This window comes from Cheilinus undulatus, linkage group 10 (genome assembly GCF_018320785.1).
Source record: "Cheilinus undulatus linkage group 10, ASM1832078v1, whole genome shotgun sequence".
Taxonomy (NCBI): domain Eukaryota; kingdom Metazoa; phylum Chordata; class Actinopteri; order Labriformes; family Labridae; genus Cheilinus; species Cheilinus undulatus.
Window position 1 is genome coordinate 17,351,082 of NC_054874.1, and position 25,826 is coordinate 17,376,907.

General features: G+C 39.9%; 1 protein-coding gene across 3 annotated transcripts; it reads left to right on the top strand.

Moving 5' to 3' along the window:
• Window positions 1-329: 329 nt before the first annotated feature.
• On the top strand, window positions 330-25,826 carry adam19b (ADAM metallopeptidase domain 19b). Of its 3 annotated transcripts, none has more exons than XM_041796928.1 (23): window positions 330-571; window positions 847-959; window positions 1,072-1,142; window positions 12,426-12,504; window positions 12,753-12,829; window positions 16,248-16,458; window positions 16,543-16,608; window positions 17,381-17,452; window positions 17,567-17,733; window positions 17,914-17,998; window positions 18,318-18,457; window positions 18,564-18,741; window positions 18,837-18,926; window positions 19,025-19,220; window positions 21,436-21,544; window positions 21,644-21,860; window positions 22,041-22,118; window positions 23,151-23,259; window positions 23,346-23,475; window positions 23,601-23,703; window positions 23,790-24,113; window positions 24,185-24,282; window positions 24,363-25,826. In XM_041796928.1, exons 1-23 carry the CDS (start codon window positions 454-456, stop codon window positions 24,367-24,369), a joined length of 2,838 nt encoding a protein of 945 aa, XP_041652862.1. In that variant the 5' UTR covers window positions 330-453; the 3' UTR covers window positions 24,370-25,826. The 3 variants fall into 3 exon arrangements, with proteins under 3 accessions (XP_041652862.1, XP_041652864.1, XP_041652865.1); XM_041796930.1 differs by having other exon boundaries at window positions 850-959; XM_041796931.1 differs by lacking the exon at window positions 24,363-25,826 and having other exon boundaries at window positions 24,185-24,286.

Consider the following 25,826-nt stretch of genomic DNA (forward strand, 5'->3'; position numbering starts at 1 on the left):
ACAATGTGGGAGATGTTTCTTGTTGAATAACAATATGAATTTTTAAAAACGGCATATTCATCACGAGACCATATTTATTGGTTGTTGCCGTGTTCTTCTTCTACTTTCTCTGAGAAATGCTCCATACAGGCTACCCATATTTCTTTGCATTTCTTACATTAGGCTTATGTAGCCATGATTTCAGTGTCTCTTTCTCTCTAGTACATCTTTTCATCACATCCTGGCTCCTTGCCTCATCTCACTGTGTGCCGATGAAGGGGAGGGGTTGGAAATGAAAGAGAGAGATGAGCTCCTGGCAGACTGCAAGCATCTCACTCAGAGGAGCAGCAGCGGCGGCGTATCGCGACGTCACCCCGCCGGCGATATGTCCATCTGACGTGAAACAGCCCGGCCAGTTTACTGCACATTTATGTCTCAGTTTAAAGGATTCATTTGGAGCCTTTTGTTGTTAGAATGCGTCCGGGAGCGAGTCCTCCTCCTCTCGACGCTGCGCAGTCCTCTCTGTGCGTCTGTCTGCTCTTTCTCCTGCTCAGTGTGGAGGCTACTGTAAGGCAAGGCGCTGTTTACAATGGTGAGTGGGATTGTTTCCCCGGGAGGGGACTGGAATAGCATTTTTACATGTGTTAGCAAAAGTAGGTCGAGTTAGCACTGCACTGGAATGTCATTTCAGGCTTTAAATCTAAATCTAATGTCCTTTTTCAGTGTGCATTGTGGCTTTATTACTTTTTAAATGAATCATACTATTACTCAATGAAAAAAATCGTATATTTCAGGTGGATATTTAAGTGTAAATATAAGGCAGCACTTTTATTGTTAAAATGTTTAATATTTCTCTCTTTTTATTAGTAGAAAATAGGCAGGGCTCACCCTGGAGCATCCTTGAGCAAGTACAGAGTTATGAGATTACTTCTCCCACATGGCTGCATCCTCTCAGACACAGGAGGGCTGCCAACAAAGAGGTAAGGATGGCTGTCTTTTCATTTCACTAAAAGGTTATTGCAAAAAAATTACACAGCTAAATGTTGTTATTTTGTTCAGTTATTGTTTATTAATCTGCTGTTTTCTTTACAGCATCCTGCACAGGCACAGGTACAGATCACTGTTGAGGGTCAGGAACTCACGCTACACCTGGAGAAAAATGAGTGAGTGACTCAAGTTTTCTACTGCTAATCTCTGTTTCAGACAAAGGAGTAAGTTAGTGATGTCTTTTGCAACTTTTGCTGCAAGCTAGGGCTTTAAACATGGACCAAAATGAGACATTGTGAGCCAGATTTCTGAAAAGTATAAACCATCAAAATTCGCTCAATGAAATATTGCTCTTTGGATCTTAAATGGAACAAATCATGACTGAATAAAGAGACAGAAGAATGGAAAACAACTGAAATGTACTAAATATCATGGGAGAAACGTAAAATAAAGGGATCCATGTCCGCTTTTTGCCACAATTGTTTTCCCAACCCACTTTTGGGTCCTGATCCACCAGTTTAGAGCCACCGGTCTTGAAGATGCCCTGGCTTGCCTTGTTTATTTGAGCAGATGTTAGTTGTCTCATAGACACATTTATAAGGTCAGTGCCCCTGCGTGTGCAGAGAGGGGGTTAAGGGAGTGCAACAGCATGATGGTTTTGGACTACAGAGGGCTGACACCCGATCTGTATGCCTTGGGCAAACAGGAAGTCCGATTGTGCCTCTGCACCTTAACATCCTGTAATCTGACAGAGTGGTTCCTGTGCAGGAACAATAGGATGGTGATAGGAAGGGGGCTGAGGATCTGGCCTGTTTAATGGACAGTGTGATCGTTGGGGGGATAGCAGGGAGAGCTGCAGAGCTGGGGTTTGTCACTTTTTTATTTGAGCCAGCACACAAGTGGAAAGGGAAGCTTTCATGAACATCAGAAATGAAGTCATTTTTTTTAATGTTCCTGTTAAATGCAGGCACTCTGACATTCATTCCCTCACATGCACACACATTAGCTAACCAAGACTCCACTGTGTCTGACTGAGCATGCCCTCAGGGATTTGCCCCCCGCTCTGCCTCACAGCAGGTGGTCACACTGTTACATTTCCTCCTGGGCAAGAAATTTTCATCAATCACACACACTGTCTGAGTGCGAGTGAGCGACAGTCTAAGAAGGACAGAAAACTTAAACAGTTTTAGTGATTGCACAACTTTTGGCAAATGATAATGAAGAAAAGGAAATGATGCTTTGTGCTATAAGTACAAATTCATGTTACAAAAATTCACAAGAAACTTTTGAAACAACTTTTTGCAATGTGTGCTAGGAACAGGAAATGTGTGAACATTTCACAGTGCTTGTCACTTCAGCTGCAGTTACAGTGCATTCACAGCAGATGATATAAGATAGTAAAGGAAGAAATCTTGATGAAAAAGAGACCTTTACAAATAACAGAACTCAGTTAAACCTACAAAATATATTCCACATCCTTAGTAATGCTGCTTTTATCTAAGTACAGTGTATCTGGGAAAAAAACAAATACAGTTTTTTTTATGGTTCACTCAATAGAAATACACACGTGGACAAAATAGTTGGTACCCTTCTGTTAAAGAAAGAAAAACCCACAGTGATCACTGAATTAACTTGAAACTGACAAAGTAATAATGAATAATAATTTACTGAAAATTAACTAATAAAATCAGACATTGCTTTTGGATTGTGGTTCAACAAAGTCATTTTAAAAAACAAATGAATGAAACTATCCTGGACAAAAATGATGGTACCCTTAACTTATGATTGTGTTGCACAACCTTTTGAAGCAATCACTACATCAAGCGGTTTCTGTAACTCTCAGTGAGACTTCTGCACCTGTCCACAGGTATTTTGGCCCTCTACTCATGAGCAACCTGCTTCAGTTGTCTCAGGTTTGAACGGTGCCTTCTCCAGACTGCAAGTTTTGTCTGCTTCCACAGATGTTCAATAAGGATTTAGATTTAGAATGACTTGATGGTCTTGAGATTTCATTGTACCCTGCACAGATTCAAGACACCCTGTGCCAGATGAAGCAAAACAGCCCCAAAACATAACCAAGCTACCTCCATGTCTTGCAGCAGGTTCAGTTATTTCTTTGTGTCTGAACACAGAGCTGAGGGGACCTGCCAAAAAGCTCCAGTTTTGTCTCATCTGTCCAAAGAACATTCTCCTAGAAGCTTTGAGGCTTGTCAGTGTTCCAGTCTCCCTCCTTTATGATTTGCTTTTAACAGTGGAGTCTTCCTCAGTCTTTTCCATTAAATCCACTTTGGCTCAAACAGAGACAGATGGCATGTCCTGACACTGACGTACCTTAACCTTGGAGTTCACCTCTAATCTCTTTAAAAGTTGTTCTGGGCTCTTTTGTTACCATTCCTATCATCCGCCTCTCCAATTTGTCATCAATTTTCTTCTTGCTGCCACATCCAGGGAGGTTGGCTTCAGTCCTGTGGTCCTTAAACTTCTGAATAACATGGTCAACTGTAGTCAAAGGAGCATCAAGCTGCTTGGAGATGGTCTTATAGTCATTACTCTTAACATGCTTGTCTATCATTTTATTTCTAATCTCCTGGGACAACTGTTTTCTTTGCTTTCTGTGGTTCATGTTCAGTGTGGTACACATCATGACACCAAACAGTAGAGTGACTACTTTTTACCCTTTAAAATAGGCAGACTGATTGATTACAAGTTTGAAAACACCTGTGATGCTGATTACAGGACACACCTTAGTTTAACATGTCCCTATGGTCAAACTATTTTTAAATTTTTTTTTAGGGGTACCATCAGTTTTGTCCAGGCTAGTTTCATTGGTATTTTTTTTAATTATTCTGTTGAACCACAATTCAAAAACAATTTCTGATTTTCCTTAGTTTATTTTCAGTATTTTTCTAAAACTATTTCTTACTACTTTTGTCAGTTTCAAGTTATTTTAAAGACCATTATGGGATTGTCTTTCTTCAACAGAAGGGTTCCAACAGTTTCGTCCGCATAATATATATACTCTTAAAATCTCTAGCTCTAGATCATTTAGGGCAAAGCTATTCAATTAGTTCAAAATGAGGGCCAGTTCCTGAAAAGGGATCCCAAGTGAAGGGCCAGTGAGATATCACATGACATGTGCGTAATCATTTTTATAACTGTACTCTATAGCTCTGTCTCGTTCTGTACAAGCCTGAAAAATGGTGTGACATCTTTGAGTGTAACATGAGACCAATGTCCATGTGGTTTTGCGTATGTGGGAGGATCTATGCACACCTTTGAACAGGTATCATACCTGATGAAGGCCAGTTAGACTGAAATGTTTCCTTAAAAAATGAATAGCACAAACAAAGACAGTGTGCTTGAGCTTTGGTTGTTTTTTTTTTTTAGTTTTAAGCCTTATCCTTTTACAACACACCCGTGACACATTCAGATGCGCAGAGAAGTTTTAGACATATCTTGATATGTGACGGAAAATTTCGACCAGCAAAGTCTGTTTGTAAAAACTGAAAGGAGGCATAACCACAGCTACTGGTGTGGAGTCTGGCATACTTCCACCAATAAACCAATACTCTTCTACTTCTTGTGTACTGGGACAAGGACCATAATCCAAAAAAATGGCCTTAGGGACCTTACTGTGCATTTAAATGTGCTGAATGTCTTGTTTTCAGTTTGATGGAAGTTATCAAAATAACCTTTTTATTAGTGTGATACACCTGATCTGAAGAGTTTTAATTCAACACTGTTTTTTTTTTTTGTTCTGAGGTCTTACTAGGATCAAAGTTTTTTCAAAGGTGTTCAGTCCTTTGGAAAGCTTTTCAATAATTAAAGCACAAGACCTCCCCCACATCACTACCTCAATAACAGCCATACAGTCCCTTATAAAAATAGCACAACAGCTTTCAAGGAAAGAGCCTGCCAGCTCTGTTTGTAGACCCATTATTTAGTCTGAACTTTACTACTCAACCCCAGCAGCAGCCTGTGTTTCTCCCTTTCAGCATTCCCGTTGAGGGTTTCTGTGTTTAGATTTGTCCTCTGTTGGCCTAATGTGGAGACAGATCTACATTACACTATAGGAGCGGTGGGGGCTGGGGAAGACAGCAATTTACGTCTGTGAAGATCAATGTCTGATTTTGGAGAAAAGCCAGAGAAAAAGCTGCCAGTGTCTGTCTTTGTGTCCTGGATGCTCCCTCTTGTCCTCGTTGCCCCCGTGGTGATTTCTCTGACGGCCTGCAGATAAGAGAGGGCGTAAACTAGCTGTGAGATAGTCTCTCTGTTTATCCTCCTGCTGTGTTTTAAATCTTTTTTCCCCATCTTTCTTCTACTTCTTCTTCTACCCAGTTCCAACAAAGTTGGGATTTTGTGTAAAATGTGAATAAAAATAGAATACAGTAATTTGCAAATTCAACAAGACAAGATATCTAATTTTCAAACTGTTAAAGTTGGATTTTTCAGTAATAAACAATTTTTCGGAAAGAAAAAAAATGCCAGCAACAAACTCCAAAAAAGTTGGGACATGGCCAGAAAAGAAGAGGAACGTTGTGAAATGGGCAAATAGTCCAGCAGTTTATGAATAATGTACCTCAACATGCAAGGAACTAAGAGATTTCACCATCTACAGTCTATAATACAATGAAAAGATTCATAGAATCTGGAGAAATCTCTGCACATAAGAGGCAAGGCCAAAAACCGACATTAAATGTCTGTGACCTTGATCCTTCAGGCAGCACAACATTGAAAACCAGCATCATTCTGCGATGGATGTAACAATGTTGACACTGGAGCTAATGTTACTATGCTTAGCAGCTGTGCAAGCTATGCAGGCATGTTATCTATGAAGCTACATTAGCTTTATCTATGCTAAATCTCATGTTGCTAAATTTAACTTAGCTATAAATAATGGAGTTACATAGTTATTGTAGTTATGTAGCTAATGTAGCTAAAGCTAAGCTCACAGTGTAGCTATGTAAGCTACGTAAACATGTTGTCTATGTAGCTAAATTAGCTCTTGCTATATTTGTGAAAGCTCACGTTGCTAAAGCCACCTTAGTAACATTAATTATGTTGCTAGCGTAGCTATGTTAGCTTTAGCTAAAGTTAATATAGTTAAAGTGAGCCACTGTTTGTGTAACTACTTCTATAACAGGTGCATACATAACTTAATCCCAGATTAGACCTCTGACATTTTTCTGTTTTATTTATAAAATGTTTCTGAGTCTAATGTTTGTAATGTGGTAATTTCATCAATGTAACTGCCAGGCATTGTTTATTATACAAGTTTTGTTTAAAAGAAAAAAAATCTAAAACTGGAATGTTGTGCTGGCAATTTACAGCACCTTCTTTCTGAGCTATACTGTGTCTGCAGCCAGACCCTTCTCTTTAATCCTGAGATAGAAATACAGTTTTTCGAGCATCCAGATAACTTCTTTTTCAGGAATGTCACTGCTTGTTTCAGCAACACTCAGAATTGCGACAGCATGGCTTTACAGTGATGGACTGAGGGTATGCATACAGTCCAAACCTTTCTCTCACTGAAATGGCAAATTATGAAGCACAAAATACAACCATGTAAAGCCTATATCATTGAGTACATCAAGCAAGAACGAGAAAGAATTATTCTATCACTTCTGTTTTTATCCACTTTTTACATAATGCCCCAACTTTTTAGGATTCTAGCCCTCTGTTGGTAGTCTTCTCTCAATGTATCACCCAATCAGAGCATGAAGAAAGACTTAGCTGTGAATGTTTGTGGGCATCACTACTCCCAGTGACAGCAGTGCAGACTCAATCCATTTATGTCCTTCCAAGTCATGCCGGTCAATGCATACAAGTGTGAGGGTTGTACGTGTGTGTCTGCTGGAGCTTTTATCTTAATGAAAGGTTGTGTTGTGCCTGTAGAGAGTTGATTTGGCTAAAAGCCAGGCAGGGGGCCGGTGCTGACTCATGGAGCAGGAAAGGGGATGTAAAAACAGCAAGAGAGGGAGGAAAGACTGTAAGCAAGTGAATGATGGAGCGGAGGAGAAGGGTTGAGGTGAGAGAAGTCATGAAAAGAGGAAGGTGGAGACAGTCTGGGTCAGTTCTGGTGTGAGTTATGTGCTTCTGGATCAGATATGAATGGTGTGGATGCTCTTGTTTCCTCCTCTGCATGACTTTCCCTGTTTGCCCTTCCTGCACACTTGTAAGTGCAAGAACCTGAATGAAGCACTCCCCTGGGAAAAGCACACATCATTGTTCCTCCTCTCCTTCTCGTCTCCTCATATGTCTTCCAATGTCTCTTTTAAAACAAGCGCCCGATTCTTCCTCCTTCCCTCACTTCATCGGATGATCCCTAGGGCTCGAGGACAAACATACATCTCCCCGGCGCTGGCTGTGGTTGAGCTTTTGGGAGAGCGTGACCACCCGCAGACTGACGACGCACAGCAGTGAAAAACAACACAAACAATGAAGAATGAAAGCTCAGACCTGATGGATCACACAGCTTGGATAGATTAGTTTTACCTAGTTGCCTTTGTTTCTATGTTTAGTCTCGCAGTGCTGGGGTCCTGTCTGCTTATATGTCTTAGTCTCAGGGAAACACTCACATATACACTCTTAGGGCTTCACACAACAGAGCACTGGCCTCCCTCTGCAATAAAAGCCTCTTCATCATGCATTGCTGAGTGCTACTTTGCCTTTGCGTCAGCCTCAAACCGTTTTTACGGTGATGTCATCTGATACTATGAGAGAATGTGACCCACTGACCCTGATGAATTACCCACATCCCCCTTCTCCTCTCTCCCTCCCTCACTATCTGACAAGTACATTAGCATTACTCCCCATTCTCTCCTCTCACCAGGCTGAACTGAGCCTTTGTCTCGGCCTCACTCCCCATCAGACAGTCCTGATTCAGCTCACACTGCTCTCTTCAATCAGAGCGTCTGTCCAACGCTGGACCACGTCCAAACTCTGTGCAGCTCTCCCGCCACCACACATTGGGGTCTGCACACTTGATTTGAAAGCTCTTGCTGCACTTACAGGAATGCAATTAGACTCAATGGTTGGGATATTCCAAAAGTACTGGCAGTCAAGAGCGATGGATTAAAGGAGTAGTCCCACATTTAAAACATATGCAAAAACACAGATTATTGCTGGTATGTCTGGCTTTTAAAACAACAGTTCAGTAGTGTTAATAAACTGTAGCTGTGACGACTAGTGCCTTATTATGCTAAGCAAAGACAACAGACTACCTGCTGCGGCTTTAGATTTAGCATACAGAGAAACGATGCAATGTGATTTTGTTCCATCAAATGTCAGACTACTTTTAACCTTTGCAACAAAATTTACAAAACTAGATATGCAAACGGTTTCTGGACCACTTTCAAGTAATTTCAATATGTTTGCAAAAAAAAAAGACAACTGTATAAATTAGGATTCTGTTGAAGAGAGAAAGGCATGACGCACTTTAACTGACCAAAAATTATTGTACTTGCATATTCAAATTCCACTCCTCTCCTCTTCCTCTCAAATATTTAGAGACAGTGCTTCTTGATTATTAAAAAAAAACAAAGAAAACAAAGAAGACAAGAAATCAAATGACCAAAAACACATGTAGTTTGCCTTTAGAGGCAGGCAAAACTGTGTAACTAATTCTGTGAGTTATGGATTATTTTAGGTCTGAATCCTTTTACAGTGCTTATAGAAGTATTAGCCCCCTTGGGTGTTTTATCCTTAAATTGGTTTTAGAAAACAATCATGGTCAATATATTTTGAATTTTTTGACAAAAAAAATTGTGTTTGAAAGGTCTAGTCACTGGTTTACCAGTATTCCTGGCTACCATTACGTCATTAAGACAAAAGAACACTTCGAGCAACTCAGAATTGGTTGTTGAAAAGTTAAAGTCACAGGATGGATACAAAATTCCCAAGGCACTAAAACAGAGAGACCGTGCAACAAGGAGACTAGAGAGAGAGGCCACCAAGACACCTATGACTACTCTGAAAGAGTTACAAACTTCAGGAGCTGAGATGGGTGAGACTTTGCAAACAACTGTTGCCCGGGTTCTTCACCAGTCAAAGTTTAATGGTAGAGTGGCAAAGGTGAAGCCACTGCTGAAGAAAACTCAAATTAAATCTTGACTAGAGTTCACCAAAAGGCATGTGGGAGACTCCATGGTCTCGGATGAAACCAAAGTGATGCTTTTTGGTCATCGGACAACACGTTATGTCTGGTGGACACCAAACACTGCACATCATCACAAACACACCATCTCCAATGTGAAGCAAACTAACCAGCGCATGCAAGGGCTCTCTCCACTTGTTACTTAAATTGAAGTGAAAGCTGTTCTGGTGGGGAGGGAAAACCACATGCAGGAAGGGAGGGTGTGTTTCATTTACCATACATGACAAGAGTTGTTGCTGTCATTCTTTTTGCTTTGAAGAACTGTTGAATAATTTTATTCAAAACATTAGAACATAGGGTGGGGGTAGGCAGCACCATCTCACCTTTTACAATGCAGTCTTCTCCTCTCAGACTGAAAATATGCACACTTGAGCAAAGAAAAGTTGTGCAAGAGTGCTGGAAAAGTGTTGACAGTCGAATTATGTGTGACTGTTTCATTTGTGCTTGGAGCTCTTCTTCATCTCCATTGTTTATTCTATTAGTGAACATGCTTTTTGTCAGTATTTGACTTCATAGGGTGACCTGGGTTTTGATCTGACCTGTGTTTCCTATCCTTTATTTCATTCCTCACTCTCTCTCCCCCCTTAGTCCCACCCCACAGTCCTGTCTATAAAAAGCCCTGAATCCCAAACATAAAACTAGACACAATAGACATCATTCTGAATTACATTTTCTTATTGCTTTTTGACTGTACAGTTGAATAACCATTTATAATAACAATTCTAAGTGAAAATGCTGATGAGACGTTTTTCAAACCAAATCCCAACAGTCAGTTATTTTGGGTGTGTCTTGTGGTTTACCCAGATGACAGATGTGTTCTCGCTCTGATTCAGCTCATCAAACCAACAACAGTGGCATTAAAAGACTTTTAACAGGTTAGGATTCTAATTCCTTATAAGATAGGACAATTATGATTTTAAACATTAACATGACTTACATGTGCCAAAAATACACAAATCTGTGTTTTTGATTAGTATTTCAAAAAGACAAAACTCCTTCATTAAACCCACACACTAGTAGTCTTTTCAGCCAGCATGTTGTGTCTCTGGTTATCATGCTCTCTGTTCACAAGTGTGTAGAGCTGCTGACTAGCATGTGACAATAAGGGGGGAATTGAGGAAAGGAGTCCTCGTGTGTCCTCAAGGAAGAAGTAACAAATCTGGGAAAACCAGCAGTGTAAAAGCTTAGTCAATCATCAGCTAGTGTGCCTTGAGGTCTAACAGAAGAGGAGTGATGGGAACATTTAGCAGGAAAACTACATGAAGGCCAGAATAAACGAGGTTAGAAGGTCACATCACTGCACATGGGTGACATCAGCTTTATAAATTGCCACTGAGTGACTGGTTTTATAAATGTGTGTGCCTGTGAGCTTTTAAAGTCCTTGTCAATCCCTCGACCTAAAAGAGGTCAACTATCTTCTTCTTGCTTTGTGGCTGATTGTATCAACAGGCTGTCATTGTTTCTCGTCGCTTGTCTTCAGGGCATCTGATGGGAGAGAAAAGAAAAATCCCCATCTTCCCTTCATTTGTCTCTATCATCCGCCTTTGCCAAGAGCTAGATGAGAGGAATGATACCCCATTGATGTCTGGGCTTAAAGTATGAAGCTAAGGCAGTTTCCTGTTAGCTGAGGTCAGCAACAAGATTGTAAAGAAGATGAAACAGACTGCTTTACTCTGGACAACAACAACTAAATCTGCTGACTATAACCTCAAAAGCTAGCAGGTCATTTTTTTTGTTGAAAGGCTGATAAAATTATCTATCTTCATTATCTTTGATGAAAACTAGTAAACATATCAGTTTTTAAAATGTTTAAACCCAAAATGTTTAATTTTTCTGCTCCTGAGAAGCATCCCCACAGCATGATGCTGCCAGCACTGTTTTTCACAGTGGGGATGATGTGTTTATAGTGATGTGCAGTGTTTGGTGTACCAAACATAGCATCTTGTCTATTGGCCAATTCTTCCGCATGACCATGGAGTCTCCCACATGCCTTTTGGCAAACCCTAGTCCAGATTTAATCATAGTTTTCACACTTTCTTTGCCACACTCCCATTTTCTCTGAGTTCCTTTGAGTGTTCTTATGTCCTCATGGTGTAATGGTAGCCAGGAATACTAAATAACCAGTGACTGGACCTTCCAGACACAGATTTCTTTGTACTACAACCACTTTAGACACATCCACTAAACTAGGGTGATCCCCATTTCACTAATTGTGAGACTACTGGCACCTGCTTGCCAGTGAATACTTTTTATAGGCACTGTAGACCATTGCAACAACAAAAATAAGAATTTTCAGACTAGCCTTTCACCATGAATCATAAGATAAATGAGGGATTCCCTACAGCTTTATTTCACTGTAGTCACAGTCTGTGTGATGGATCAGACTTAGACGATGTGGGAGGGAAGACCTAGGGAGTCAGAGCAAAAGCAAACCAGCTGTGAGGCTGACCGAGTTTATGAATGAAAACAGGAAGGATGGACTAAGACAGAGTTTGAGGGAGAAGGACAGGAAAACAAGCGTCTGCATGAGAAGTAAATATTGGGCCTACAGGCTGACAGAAGTTTGACACACACTCCATCACAGATGAAGAGTTAGAGGAGGTTAATTCTTGCTTAACGCCATTAAATGAATGATTTTCTCCATATCTACATGTTTCTGATTTATTTGCCTCTCTTGTGCTGTGTGGGTGTAATATACTAACAGAGAAATTCCAATCTAAGAAAAACATTGGAGGAAATTGAGAAATAAAAACCTTGTCAAACTCGAGGGCTTGATAAAAAACTTAAACTTAGCATAGAAAAAGCAAACATCACAGAGTTCTGCTGCTGCAGTGAAGTAAAAGGGTCATTTGGGAAAGGTGTATGCTTTTCTGACTTTCCACATTTTTTCTTTGTGTCTTATGTTACCTCTGAGAAAGTCTTTGTCTAAATCTTTAAAGTGGTCTGGATTTGTAGAGTGTCTCTGTCACACTGAATGTTTTATGAGCTGCTGGGAAGAATCGGTCTTCTTCTGTCTCATTGGTTTCCTGCAGCTCTACGGCTCTGGACATTTTTCACCGTTGTCGCACTGTACTGTTGCCCTTTCATGAGACTGCATGTCCGACACTAAGTTGTATATGTCAGAGCTGTGCAAGCTGTGGTCCATTTTTAATGGCCTGCAGCAAATCTCAAAACACACTGCAACAAAATGCAGCTTGTTTGACTGAATTTTACTTAATAGTTCCAGCTTGCATTTTTGGACACCCATGGTATAGATATTTTTTTACAGTGTTCCTAATGTCTTTTGTCATTTGTCTTTCACCAGGCAGCTATTGGCCCCTGGATATCAGGAAATATGGTACACCCCTGATGGAGTGCGCAAGTCCTCCTCTCCTACTCACACTGTAAGTCCAGGAGACAGTTTGATGTTCTTAAACTGCAGCAGAGAGTTATGACTGGTCACAGAAGAGAAATAGATATCACTGCAGGCAGTTAATCTGATAAGGAAGGGGTATAACAGGCGGGAAATTTGAAGCAACATTTTTGCTGACATCATAAGGTCCCTGCTTGTCAAATGATTGTCTATCTTATCACTTGATTAGCCATTTTTCCTCCACAGAGGAGTAGAAATGTCCTTGTTTTTCTCTTCCAGGGACATTGTTTCTACCACGGAGAGGTTCAGGGCTTCGCAGGCTCCAGTGTTGCTGTAAGCACATGCTCAGGACTCAGGTATGTAAACTCTGCTATGGGCTGTTTTCATAAAGTTTTCTAATATTTAGAGTTGTCCCGATGGTGAGAAACATTTCAAAGAACTTGAAGAAGTCTCCCATAAGACTGAATCACTATTCAACTAGCTTTTATGGAGGCCGCTTCTCAAAAGGGAAGGGGACTTTTCTGTAGCCTCTGAGTTTCTTCAACAAGGGAGTAAAGAGGAGAAGCAGAGCTGAGAGAAAACCTTTCCCAATTCTCAAAAGCAAAAAGTGAGAGCTGCAGATCCTGTGGTAATGAGATGTTATTTGTGGCTGATCTTAATGAATAAGAGGTTGTATTGCTTTTCCACAACTGAAGCTTTCAGCTCTGTTGAAAGGAACCCTGCGGATTGAGACATGACGACTTCATTAAATAGTATTATTGTCTTTTATATGTGTGTTGTAATACACTAGGTTTCTTTATTTTAAGGTTTGTCTCTTAAAGAAATAAACATGTTGGCTGCCATTGCTGTGCGATGCTCTCTAGGTAGTGATGACTGCATTGTTCTTCTTCCTTACTGTGTCATCTTTAAAGCCTTTTCAATTTTAACCAGAGTGCAGTTTTAATGAAAAGGACAGTGGGGATTGCATTGCACACTAATGACAGCATACATCTAAATCTATTTTTGCATTTCATCAAAATGGAGCAATCTAGTGTACAATATACATTAAAGACATAATGTTAATCTGATAAGGTCATTATGTCTTTAAATGGAGGGTTCCTTTTAAAGCAAATTTTTCATCATTAGTTTATTTGATTTCCAGATTATATACAAACATTTTGGGCCAATAGAATTTAATTAATGGATGAGAATTCCCTCCATGTTTTCTGCCTGTCTAATTTCCTCCCAAAAAACTTCCACTAATAAGTTGTTTTCAATCACATCACCCTGAATGTCCATTGGGGTTCAGGATGTGGGCGACAGCTGTTAGGAATGAAAGGGAACAGGGGAAAATTTGTATTTAACAACTCTAAATGGATCTCTATGCTGCAATTATCATCACAAATGTTCTACATACTTTGAATACGATTCCTAAACTTTACAAAAAGTGATGTTTTTTCAGAGGTTAACAGTTTTTCCCTGGCATGGTGGCAATCAATATCACACATACTCTGTCCCACAGACCTCCTAGCATCTAGCATCATACGGCCAGACAAAGGGAGACAAGTCTTGAGGAGTCTTGTACTTAGCTAAGAGGCTAGCTGTGCTCCTTTAACATATTTAAAAATCCACATATTATCATAAACATGCTTTTAATTACAATGTCACCTGAGCACCCAAGTGATGATGCGCCGTTCGCCAACAAGCCTGTCCTAAGAAGCCACTCTTTTATGTTAGCTCTGGTAGTTAGCTCCTGTTTAAATGTCAGTTTCCTTTTCTCAGATCTTTGTTGTTACTTAATCCACATCAAAAAAGCCTAACTGGTACCAAATGAAGAGCCTTATGGGAGCCAAACAACCAGCTCTACTGAGCTGAGCCAAATGATCTAGATCCCCAGTTTCTGAGCTAAATATCTCAAGAACACTTTGAGGGATTTTCTTCAAACCTTGCACAAATGTCTTGCCTGACTTAAGAATGAACTGATTAGATTTTGGAGGCACAATGTCACTGTGCATAGGTGAGGGGGTGGCTTATGGGACTTAAGCCCCAAATGTGTTCTTAAATGCGCCAAATCATTCAGGTTTGTTAAGAGTATGTTGTCTATGAATGTTATGATAGATTAATACAAAAAGAACGAAGCAATAAACAATTGGGCCTTGCTGATTACAAAACGGATATTTCATTCATAATGTCAAATTTGGCAGAATATGAAAAAATAAAAAAATCGCCATGAAGAAAGCTATGCACTCACTGCAGTAAAAAAAATTAGAATTTTCAAGTATTTTGGTGAAAAATATCTGTTACCCCATACGTTCACCAAATTCCTGCCCTACTTATGCAATGTAACAAAGAAAATAGACTTCGGTTATTTTTAGGAGGCACAAGGATTTTTTTTTTTAACTGCAACAACTAAATGCACAAAGGTCTCTAACCCAGACCTGCTTGAATTTTTCAAAAAATGTGGGGTTATACAAGGAACTGGGCCTTTCATTTGTTTGAGCTTTAATTTGAAGATATATATGGGATTTTTGGAAAGTTTACCTAAGTTTTTCAAGGCTGCAAACGTCACTGCTTTTACAGTCTTCTAATTTCATGGATGTATTGTTGAGGAGAAATTTGGAGCAACTTATTCCAAGCCAAGAAATCTCCTTTCTCAGTGAAATCCTTGCTGATAATCCCTTTACTGGATCACATAATCCAGGCTCCCCCTATAATCAAACTTAGAAGACAGCCAGTTATTGCTGCAACTTATCATTCAGGGATGCAAGTGTAAATGCACAAGTTGCCATATTTAAATCCGTGTGAAAACTGGCATACATCAACCTCTTAGGACTTCAAAGGTATGCAGCTCAGTGCAAGAAAATCCCCCTTTAAAACCTATATGGCAAATGTGTGGAAAATAGCACAGTGAAACCTCCCCTCTAAATTTAAAGAGCTAAGTTTGAAGTTCTCAACGAGTATCCTCAGAATAGGTGTGGATGTTTTATAGATAAGAATAAAGATTAACCAGAGCCTCCACAACTGTTTGGGCTTTGATGAAACAATGGGAAGCCATTGTGACAGGAAACATAGTGTATGTAGTGTCTTGTTCAGTCCAGCTTTGGTCAGTCCAGTTTTGTAGGTCAGTGGCTCCAGAGTTAGTTCACTGAGTGCAGCTCGGCATAAAGATCCTGTGTTGTCTCCTGCTGGGATCCCGAGCAGCTCGTCCTTCCTGCTAGAGAGAGGAGAGGCCGGTGATGGAGAGGAAACTGGCACGCTCTGACAGGAATCATAGCCATATGTGTGTTGTACTGGGTTCACTGCTCTGCATCTGGAGGAAAAGTGAATGAATACCTCTTCCTATTTAATGTCGATTCTCTGGAGAAATGCAAACACAGCATAGAGCGACGTTGACATGTGGGTGTCTGACCTCTCCAGATGCTTTCTGCAGCTGCCTGACCTACTGCTGTGTGCACGCCTGTGTAGATGTTTGCACTCTTAAGTGGTTTTGTGAGGAGAGGAGAGGATTGTGTATTGCTTTGACTGTTCCAGTGGAGCTAAACAGAAGTAAATCACCTGAGACATGTCCGTCTGATCCACTCATCCGTAACAGCAGCCACAGCCAAAAAATAATCCATCTGTCATGCAGCGTATCATTTTACCCATGCTTTGGTTTTATGGTTTAAAAGGACATTAATATAGGTTTTCTACCAGCTAACAGAATGTTTGGATTGATGACATCAGCATCTCTAATCCCCTGGTGATTTCCTCATGCTATAATTGGATGAAACCATCAGCAATGTCTTGTCTCCTCAGGGGACTCATTTCTCTGAACACAAGCGTCAGCTACCTGATGGAGCCTCTTCCTGCCTCAACGGATGCAGAGCAGCATCAGCAGCATGCTGTGTTCAGAGCCGAGAGTCTCCATCTACCCGGAGGAAGGTGCCTGCATCACCATGGCAACAAGGAGCATGAGGAGGGGCTTAATGGCTTCATACATGGAATGATGTCATTACAGGGCAGAAGGGTGAGTTTGGCTGTGAGGAGCAATCAGACAGTAACACAAAGCAGTGAAATACTTCTTATTAAGAGTTCTTATCTCCATTTTCAGGAAAAAAGGGACCTCAGCAAGAACATGAAGTACGTAGAGCTGATGATCGTGGCAGACAAGGCTGAGGTGAGGACACAGTTGTGGTCAGACATGGACATTTTTAAACCAGACAGTAACTTTTTTTTTATCACATTATATGTGGGAGTACAGGATATGACTTTGCATGTAAAATCAGCTGTGTAGGTGTCAGAAATAAATGTCATGAAACATGTCTGTGCAATGACAGTTAAGTGTGAGCAGCATTCAATATCAAAATACATAACCCTACAGGGATACTGTTGTCCATCTTATCTAGAAAGATGTTGTTATAATGTATTTTGTCATATCATAAAATACAATATCATCTGGCATTGTATAGCATAGTACCATTTATATATTAAACTTTATAGTACTGTATAATACAAATCACATCACCCCCCACATCATATGGTATTACATTGCCTCATATTGTTTAGACTGCAGCTTATCCTATTTTATACCTTATCTTATCCTGTCTCTTCCCATCCTATCATGTTGCAAGTTTGCTCACCACACAGAATCATATTGTTGCAAATTGTATCATTATATATCGTTATATATAGCTCATGTATGGACAAATGGGTTAAGTAACTGAATTTATATGAATTAGAAATCATAATCAATTGCTCCCCTTACCCATTTAGAAGCAAAATAAAGGTTCCATACAAATGCAGTTTTCTTTTGATAATAAAGATAAAAATATTTGTCTGATCTATATCCTGTTTTTCACTTAAAGTGTGAAATCTTTTTTTATAAAAGGGAAGTGGGTTTGAGTTGGTGTGTCTATTTATGTGTTTAATGTGAGTTATGCTATTTGCAGTTTGAGAAGCATGAGAGTAATTTCGAGAAGACCAAACAGAAGCTACTGGAAGCAGCTAACTTGGTTGACAAGGTAACTTTTGACATTAACAAGGAAAGCCACAAATGTACTTTGAGTTTTGTCACGCCCGTGTTTTACAATGATGAGTGCAATTCTCTGTCTGCGACTTCCTGTCTACTCTGGCAGTACTACAAAGCTTTGAACATCCGTGTGGCATTGATCGGTCTGGAGGTTTGGACCAGCCAGGACTTAATCAACGTGTCTGACAACCCTCACAGCACTCTGGCTGCTTTCTTGTCCTGGAGACGCAAACAGCTTGGCACGCTTCCCAATGACAACGCTCAGCTCATCACGTCAGTCACTCTGCTATTCATTTATCAATCTTCACCCTAAAACCCCCTCCCCATTATCTGGTGGGGAACATCTCTCAGTTGATTTTATCTTTGTTGTAAGACAATAGCTGTCACCAGCTGTATTCCCTGTAAGTCATTGTGCAGCTTAAACTAATCACCAGTGTCGTTTTGTATCTTCAGGGGAAAGGGTTTCCAGGGTACCACCATTGGGCTGGCACCTCTTAAAGCCATGTGCTCCGACTACCAGTCTGGTGGAGTGAACACGGTAAGAGACAAGCATCTAAACGAATGTAGAATCTTTTCATGCACTCAAGTAATGGAAACTATGTCTTAGATCAAATGTTAGCTGAAGACCTTCTGCTCACCCCTGCACCAGTGGGATAGGCTCCAATTGTAGGGTGGCTGTTTAGGTCTGCAGCTCTTCGTGCCCACATGTCGATGTATGACGCTAGTATGACTTACTTCTAAAAAACTTTTTATACACCAGCAATGATTGTGTCTCGTATCTGTGACTTTTTTTCTCCTTTCCTCCCCCCAAAAACACATTTATGAGTCTTACAATCCTTGTCTTTTCCTTCAAACAGGACCACTCAGAGTCAGCTGTGGGTGTAGCTGCCACCATGGCGCATGAAATGGGCCACAACTTCGGTATGAGCCATGACAGCACAGGCTGCTGCCAAGCAAAGGCTGACGATGGAGGATGCATCATGGCTGCTGCTACTGGGTATGATACACAAGTGTCCTCCATCCTAATGAATCAAACTAGAGGGGACACAAGGAGGATTTTCAAGATTACATTTACTACATGCTCGGCTTTTGTTTTTCCGTAGGCATCCATTTCCCCGTGTGTTTAACGGCTGTAACCAGAGGGAACTGAAGAGCTACCTGAACTCTGGAGGAGGGAAGTGTCTGTTCAATCTGCCAAACACCAGAGCCATGTATGGAGGACAGCGCTGTGGGAACGGTTACCTTGAAGATGGAGAAGAATGTGACTGTGGAGAGGAGGAGGTGTGTGTGCTGCTGCCCTTAAATGTTGCAGTGTATGTTTTTTTTCTTATCAGTGTTTACACCAAGACTCATGAATCTGCTCTCTCTGAGTGTAGGAGTGTACCAGTCCCTGCTGTAATGCCAACAACTGCACTTTAAAAGCTGGTGCTGAGTGTGCACATGGTATCTGCTGCCATAACTGCAAGGTAATGAAACACACAATCATCAAAACAAAACAGGAGAAAAAAAAAGTTGTATGATGTAATTCTGACCTCCTCTCTCCTCCGTCTCGCTCTCTGTCCAGTTGAAGAACCCAGGGGTGCTGTGTCGTGCTCCGTCGGGGCCTTGTGATTTAGCAGAGTACTGCGATGGAAAAACAGAGACTTGTCCCGCTAATTTCTACTTAGTGGATGGTACGTCGTGTGCAGGAGGCCAGGCTTACTGTTACACCGGCATGTGTCTGACCCTGGAGCAGCAGTGTCGCTCTCTGTGGGGACGAGGTGGGTAAACTAGACACTTCAGGGTGTTTTCATTGAGATCACATCATACAGGACTTTTCTTTAATACAAGCCATATTTTAAAATCATGCTGTCCAAAATATGCATTTTTATTTCAATTAAAAGAAAAAAACACATCACCAAAGTGCATGCATATTAACACTGATGTCATAGGTTTCTGATCACACAATGGTTCACTGCAGCTTTTTAAAATTAACGGAAACAGCCAGATGTTTCATATGCTTTTCATTTTTATTATTTAATCTATTTAAGAAATCTGCCTGTACATAAAATTGTTAACATAGAATATGTATAATGTTAACAGAAGATGAAACATATTCAAAACACAGAATACTCAAAAGTGTCATGTCTGATTCCTAGGACATATTTCCTGCTTTTATGAAAGACAAATCTGATCCCAGACATGCAAATATGATTCTTTAGGGTTATGCAATTCAGCCATATTAACTCATCTGTCATTATTTTAACTCACTCTATATATTCAGGTCTAACTTGGCTTTTCCAGTCACAGAGAATAACTCTATCAGCCGAAATAAAGCCTATAATCGCCAGAGCAAATGCTGGTTTAGAGATGTTAGGTAAACATGATCTGTCCCCCAAGAGACAGAGCTAAATTGATTCATGCACAAGTACCCTGAGCCACTCCTCTATTGTTTTGATTATCTCCAGCCAGACAGGCAGAACCAGAGGGCAGGTCCACATTGCAAGAATAAAATGGCTTTATGCCGTTTACATTTTCAAGTACTGTAACCAGGCCTGCCTACAGGTCTGGTTGGGCCCCTGAAAAAAACCCAGGGAATGGGCCCTCCTAAGTTGCGATTTATTGATACATGTGCGTTTAAACAGTAGCACTGGTGCAAGCACCCTAGCTAACAGTCCCCTCATTTAGAGCTGAAAATCACTGCAGGTTTTTGTTGGGTTTGGGTGTTGAAAATATTCATTCATGCTACTTTTAACCAAGAGTTTTTCTACCCATTTTGCCACTTTTTTTGACACCTTTAAACTATTTTGCTGCTTTTTGGCATTTTTTCCACTTCATTTGCTACTTTTTGCCTACTTCTGCACTTGTTTGGCCTTTGTTGTCTCTTTTTTGTCACTTTTAACCCCTATTTGCCATCTTTTTGCAAGTTGTTAGTATTTTTGCCACCTTTTTGAAACTTTCAGCCCATTTTTGCCACTTTTAACCCATTTTGCCAACCTTTTGCATCATTTAACCTTTTTTGCTACTTTTTTTGGCACTTGTAAACAATTGTTGCCACTTTTTGCTACTTCTGACACCTTTTTGCCACTTTAAAATTTTTTTAAAAAAAAGTACAAAGATGAGCTGCCTGACCAAACTGCAATTAATCACAAAGCCTTTGATTTTTGGGACTATTTTTTATTTAACCAGATAAAAACCCATTGAGATCAGGATCTCTTTCACAAGGGATGTGTGAACTGCGCTTCTTTTTCCATGTATGATTTCAAACTGAAATGTAAGAGCCCTTTTAATCCATTTTGCTGAGTGAAACTTAAAAGTGTGTTATATTAAGTATCTTAAACATTTATTAATAAAGCCAAATCATTATATGATAGTCATTTAGTAACATATACAAATCAGATTTTCCATTTTATGTCATTTTGCAAATATGCATTATTTTGGATAGATTTTTATGGTGTGTGCCAGTAAGGCAGCTTGCCTTTTTTTTTTTTACTTCTGTGGTTAAGTTTAAAATAAATATTTGATATGTGACCTTTTGAGATGAGTCAGAAATTCTCATAAGGGAGAGTCCTGCTGTGGTCTCAAATCTCCTGTTTCTTTGTTTTCATAGACTGAAGGTAGATAAAATTTTAGGTGAGATAGTCAACTGAAGTGTAGTCTAACTCTTAATATATAAATAACACAAGTTTTGAACCATCAAATTATCACGTTACACATATCCAGAGCAGTAAAACTAGCCGAGGCATGTTTAGGCAGAGAGGCTGGATGGAGTGAAAGATGAGCCCTCAGTGGGTTGCAGAATTAGGGGGCCGTTATTGGACAGGGTCCATATTCATGTTGTTATGGAGCATCCCTGGAGAGCCTTTGTAGTACCACAGGAGCCACACACAACAGTGACAGTGCCATCTGCTCTCCATCAGGTGGTCACATTACACACGTTTACTATGTGAGTTTGTGCATGTGCAGTGATGTTCATTTGTTCCCTCTCCACCATAGATGGTCGAGCAGCTCCTGACTTGTGTTTTAAGAAGGTAAATGAAGCTGGGGACATGTATGGGAACTGTGGCAAGGATCTTTTTGGGAAATACAGGAGCTGTAAGGAGAGGTGAGTTCAAATGCATAGCTTCATTTACACACTCTCTTTAAAAACGTTATGTTTCCAGGGATAAACTAAATCTGATATCTTCTTTATTACTTCTTCAAGAGATGCTAAATGTGGGAAAATCCAGTGTTCGACTTCGGCCTCAAAACCCATTGAGAACAACGCTGTCCGAATAGAAACCACTGTGACTGTGGGCAACAAGAAGCTGCACTGTATGGGAACACATGTGTACAAACTAGGGCAAAGGGATGAAGAGGCACAGGGCGACACTTTGGACCCTGGTCTGGTTATGACGGGCACCAAGTGTGGCATTGACTCGGTGAGATTCATGCATGTTTGAAGAAAAACATCACAAATTTTATTCTTGCTGTGTGGAGAATGTGACCTGTTTTTTAGACATCAGGGCCTTATGAAGTTAAAGTGAACAAATCTATTGAAGTGATTCACTACTTTATCCCCTCTCTGTGTCTCGCTCTCACTACCCTTCTTCCCTCTTTAGATCTGCTTTAACGGAGAGTGCCGCAATGCATCTTTCCTCAGAGCTGATGAGTGCAATGCCAAGTGCCACGGACATGGGGTAAGTTTCTCTGTGTGTGAGGAGGGAGATGGATTTCCTTGAAGTGTTAGGAGAGTTCTGGCTGCTGGCCCACTGTATTGAAAAGGTTACAAACTTGGCACTGGAACCGGTAGTGTCGGGATCATTTACTTGATTAAAATTAGCAACCCAGCAGCAAAGACACACTCAAACACAAGCAGAAATGTTAGAAAAACTTGTTTGAAAAGCACAGACGTATTATTTGCAGAATCTCCAGACATTCTTAAATATTATCTGTAAAATAACTCTCAGATTAGATTAGTGGAGTATTTTTTTTCTCTCAAATGTTGTGATTTTAAAAGAAAAATAGCAGAAAGTTGAGCAGAACATATCAAAGTATGGTAAAAGTACCTCAACTTTAATGTAAACATGAATAAGCATATTTTTCTACAATGCAATTTATGATTGAAAGGACATTCAAGCTATTCTATACCAACAAAAACAAAGACAACACATGAAAAAGACATTTGAAATCAATCTCAAATCCGCAACTCACTTTTGATTTTTCAAATGGTCTGTAAAGCTATTTTTGAGGCTTTGAAGTGTGATTGATTGTCTGTTGCTGGGTTTTTTTTGCACTCCTAAACTGGTGGCTTACTTTGATAAGAATGGAGGATAGGTTTACATAGGTAGGATAGGCAGTTTGTTCATGCCTGTATCTGCTAAAAATGAACTTTTTCATGATATTTTACTTTTTTACATACACCTGTACTTGGTGTATGAATACTGACTTTGTTTAAACTGTCTCTATTAGTTATAATTTTGATATTTTGTGTAATGACTGAATATAATATACTACTAGTACTAAATAAGTCCTGTCTGGATATTATTTAATGTGATATTAAAGTGAAATGATTGAATACAGTTTTAATTATGATTAAAGTTTGAACAGTATTACTAAAAAGTTAACAGTATTAATACTACAGTCTTCCCAACTGTGGTAACTGTTTGTTTCATCCTTAATCCCATAATGTCTCATTAATAAATTAAAAATATTTCCCTGTTAATCCACAGCTGTGCAACAACAATCATAACTGCCACTGTGACCCCGGTTGGGCTCCTCCATTGTGTGACCAGAGGGGGTCGGGAGGCAGTGTCGACAGCGGGCCTGTCATCAGCCACAGTGAGATAATTGTTTTTCAAATATGGAACTTAACCAATTTAAACTAATGGCACTTCCTGACTCTTTTCTGCTTTAAAATCCCACAGGTAATCTCCTTCCAGTCTTGGTGGTCCTCCCTCTGGTTCTGTTTGTTGTTCTGGCTGCTCTTGGACTGTGGTGCTGCTACAAACATAAACTCCAACCAATGAAAACCTCTACACCACCTCCAGTGCCAGCGTGTGTATTTTTGTTCTTTTAAATACTCAACTTCTACATTTTAAAAGGCAAAAGTTGAAATCTGTGGATGTGTTTTTGATTTATATCTATGTTTTTTAACCTTATGATCATGTTTTAACCCTTAGTTGCTCAGTACCAGTTGAGGGGAAGCCTCTTTGTGTTGACGGTCATGTGAACGGTCATACCAACCCAACATTCTTGCTTAAGAAACAAGACGCAGATCACCTGGTAACAAGCCTGTACATTTTTACACTGGGCTGTACTTCATAAACTGTTTTTGATGTTATAATAAAAAGCTGAACTCATTTCCACAGGGGAAGTCCTCTCCTCGCCCGAGCCCATCTTGCCCGACTCGGTCCAGACATTCAATTGTGCGTCCAGCAGTGAAGCCTCCTCCTGTACCAGCGTATGCTGCAGAACAGAAAGAGACTCAGCCTGCAGATCCTCCTCAGAGACAATGCTTTCCTCAGGGTTACACTTCTTCACCTCCCTTTAAATCTGTGCAGCTGAGAGAGCTGAAACAAAACCCGGCTCCTCCTCCACCCTCAGGTCCTCCACTTGATTCTAGACCCCACAAAGCCAGACCAGACCCCCCAAACAGACCTCCACCACCTTGTCCTGTAAACAAGCCACTGTTGGTAAGTATTGGTTTTTATTAACGCCACATTTTGATTGAGCAAAGTAAAAAAAAAATGCTTTTTTTATTTAGGAAAAGAACCAAATAAAAGGACTACAAGTAACCACTCATGCTTTGCAAAGGGGTAAAGCTGCTTTGGCGCCACCTGCTGGACAGAAAAAGCCAAACAGGTAATTCCACAGAAATTATTTTCTAATGAACATAGTGCAAACCTTTTTTAACCCTTGCTTTTCTGCCCTTTTTTTTTTAGAACCTAAAAGCTCAGGGAGATGTCGAGGACCGCCACTGTCATCAAAATAGACACTGCCTCAAACTTTTGAAGATTAGCAGCTGAAAAATGTGGCACTGTGGGGGAAGAATCAAAAATACTTGACTCTGTGGATTCAGAGCATTTAAATTGATGTGTAAAAGGGAAAAAAGTCAATATTTTAACAAGTTATGGTACATATCACAATGTATGTCGAGTAAGTCTTAAAGAATAAGGCTTATACAGTGCTTTTTTAATTGTTTGCCCTTGATTTTCTTTTACCAACTTGAAACAGCCCAAGCTGTGAATTTTTATTTTGACATTATTACCCCCATGAATCATGTGTATGTGAAATAGTTCCATGTGTGCAGCAGTGGTGAAACACTGATGGAGAATTATTTATTCACAAAGAGAAATGAATGTTTACAATGTAGTCTACGTACTAATTATGGTGTCTCTTAAAGGGCATCAGCTTCAAAGGGATGTCTTATATTAAGAAATAATGTCAATATTGAAGTGCTCATGCCTGTCATGTTTGAATTGAAGGGGATTTAAACTGGATTAACTCGACTCAGTGAAACCCCGTTGTGCATGCTGTCAGTACTATCATTTAAAGAGAGGTAAAAGTTGGCTGTGTTGCAAGATTTTTTTTTTTATCATTTGAATGATTTTATATTGTTGTAGTATTGCACTTTAAGTAGGGTTTTAATCATCAAATTCCTCCTGTCTCCTGAGGTTGGATTGTTGACATCCACTGAGTACCAACTAATACGATTACTGTTCATGGTGACTTGTATCTGTAAGAAAAGTGTCACTTTAAAGTCACCGTTTAAAACCACAATAACTTTATTTCTCTGTTGCACTGACACTGTGTGTGTGTCTGTGTGCAGGGAAACAATTCAAATCTCTTCTAGATCAAAAAAAAAAGCTTTATTTACATTTATCAGTTCAACATCTCAATATTACACCATGAATCTGAGTCATTTAGCATGTTTTTCAAAGATGTCACTCAAAATGTTCTCTCATGACCAAACTTCTGCAGGAGACGATTGTATGTGGCTGTAGGCTTTGTTACACAGATCATTATGGCATTACTGTAAGGTACAGTTTGATAAAATCTGTTTGACCACCTGATTTGATCCGTGATATTGAAATGCAGTTTGTCAGTTGCCATGTATTACCTTCTTATTACACCTATGCAAATCCTGGCACTGTACAGCACTGTGTCTTCAACTGGAATTCTATTAAAACATGGAGTAATAAAAGCAAAATGTTACACAATTTAACTGCTTGTTTTTTGTCAATGCATGTGATTGCATCACTGTATGTGTATGTACAGTGTAATGTATTGTGTAAGACACTGAGGGACTAACAAACAACAATGCCTAAACAGAAGTAGGTTAAATGGCCTGCTGTGAAATGAAAGCTTTGAAAGTTTGCTTTATGGTTAATTCTTAAATATTTTGT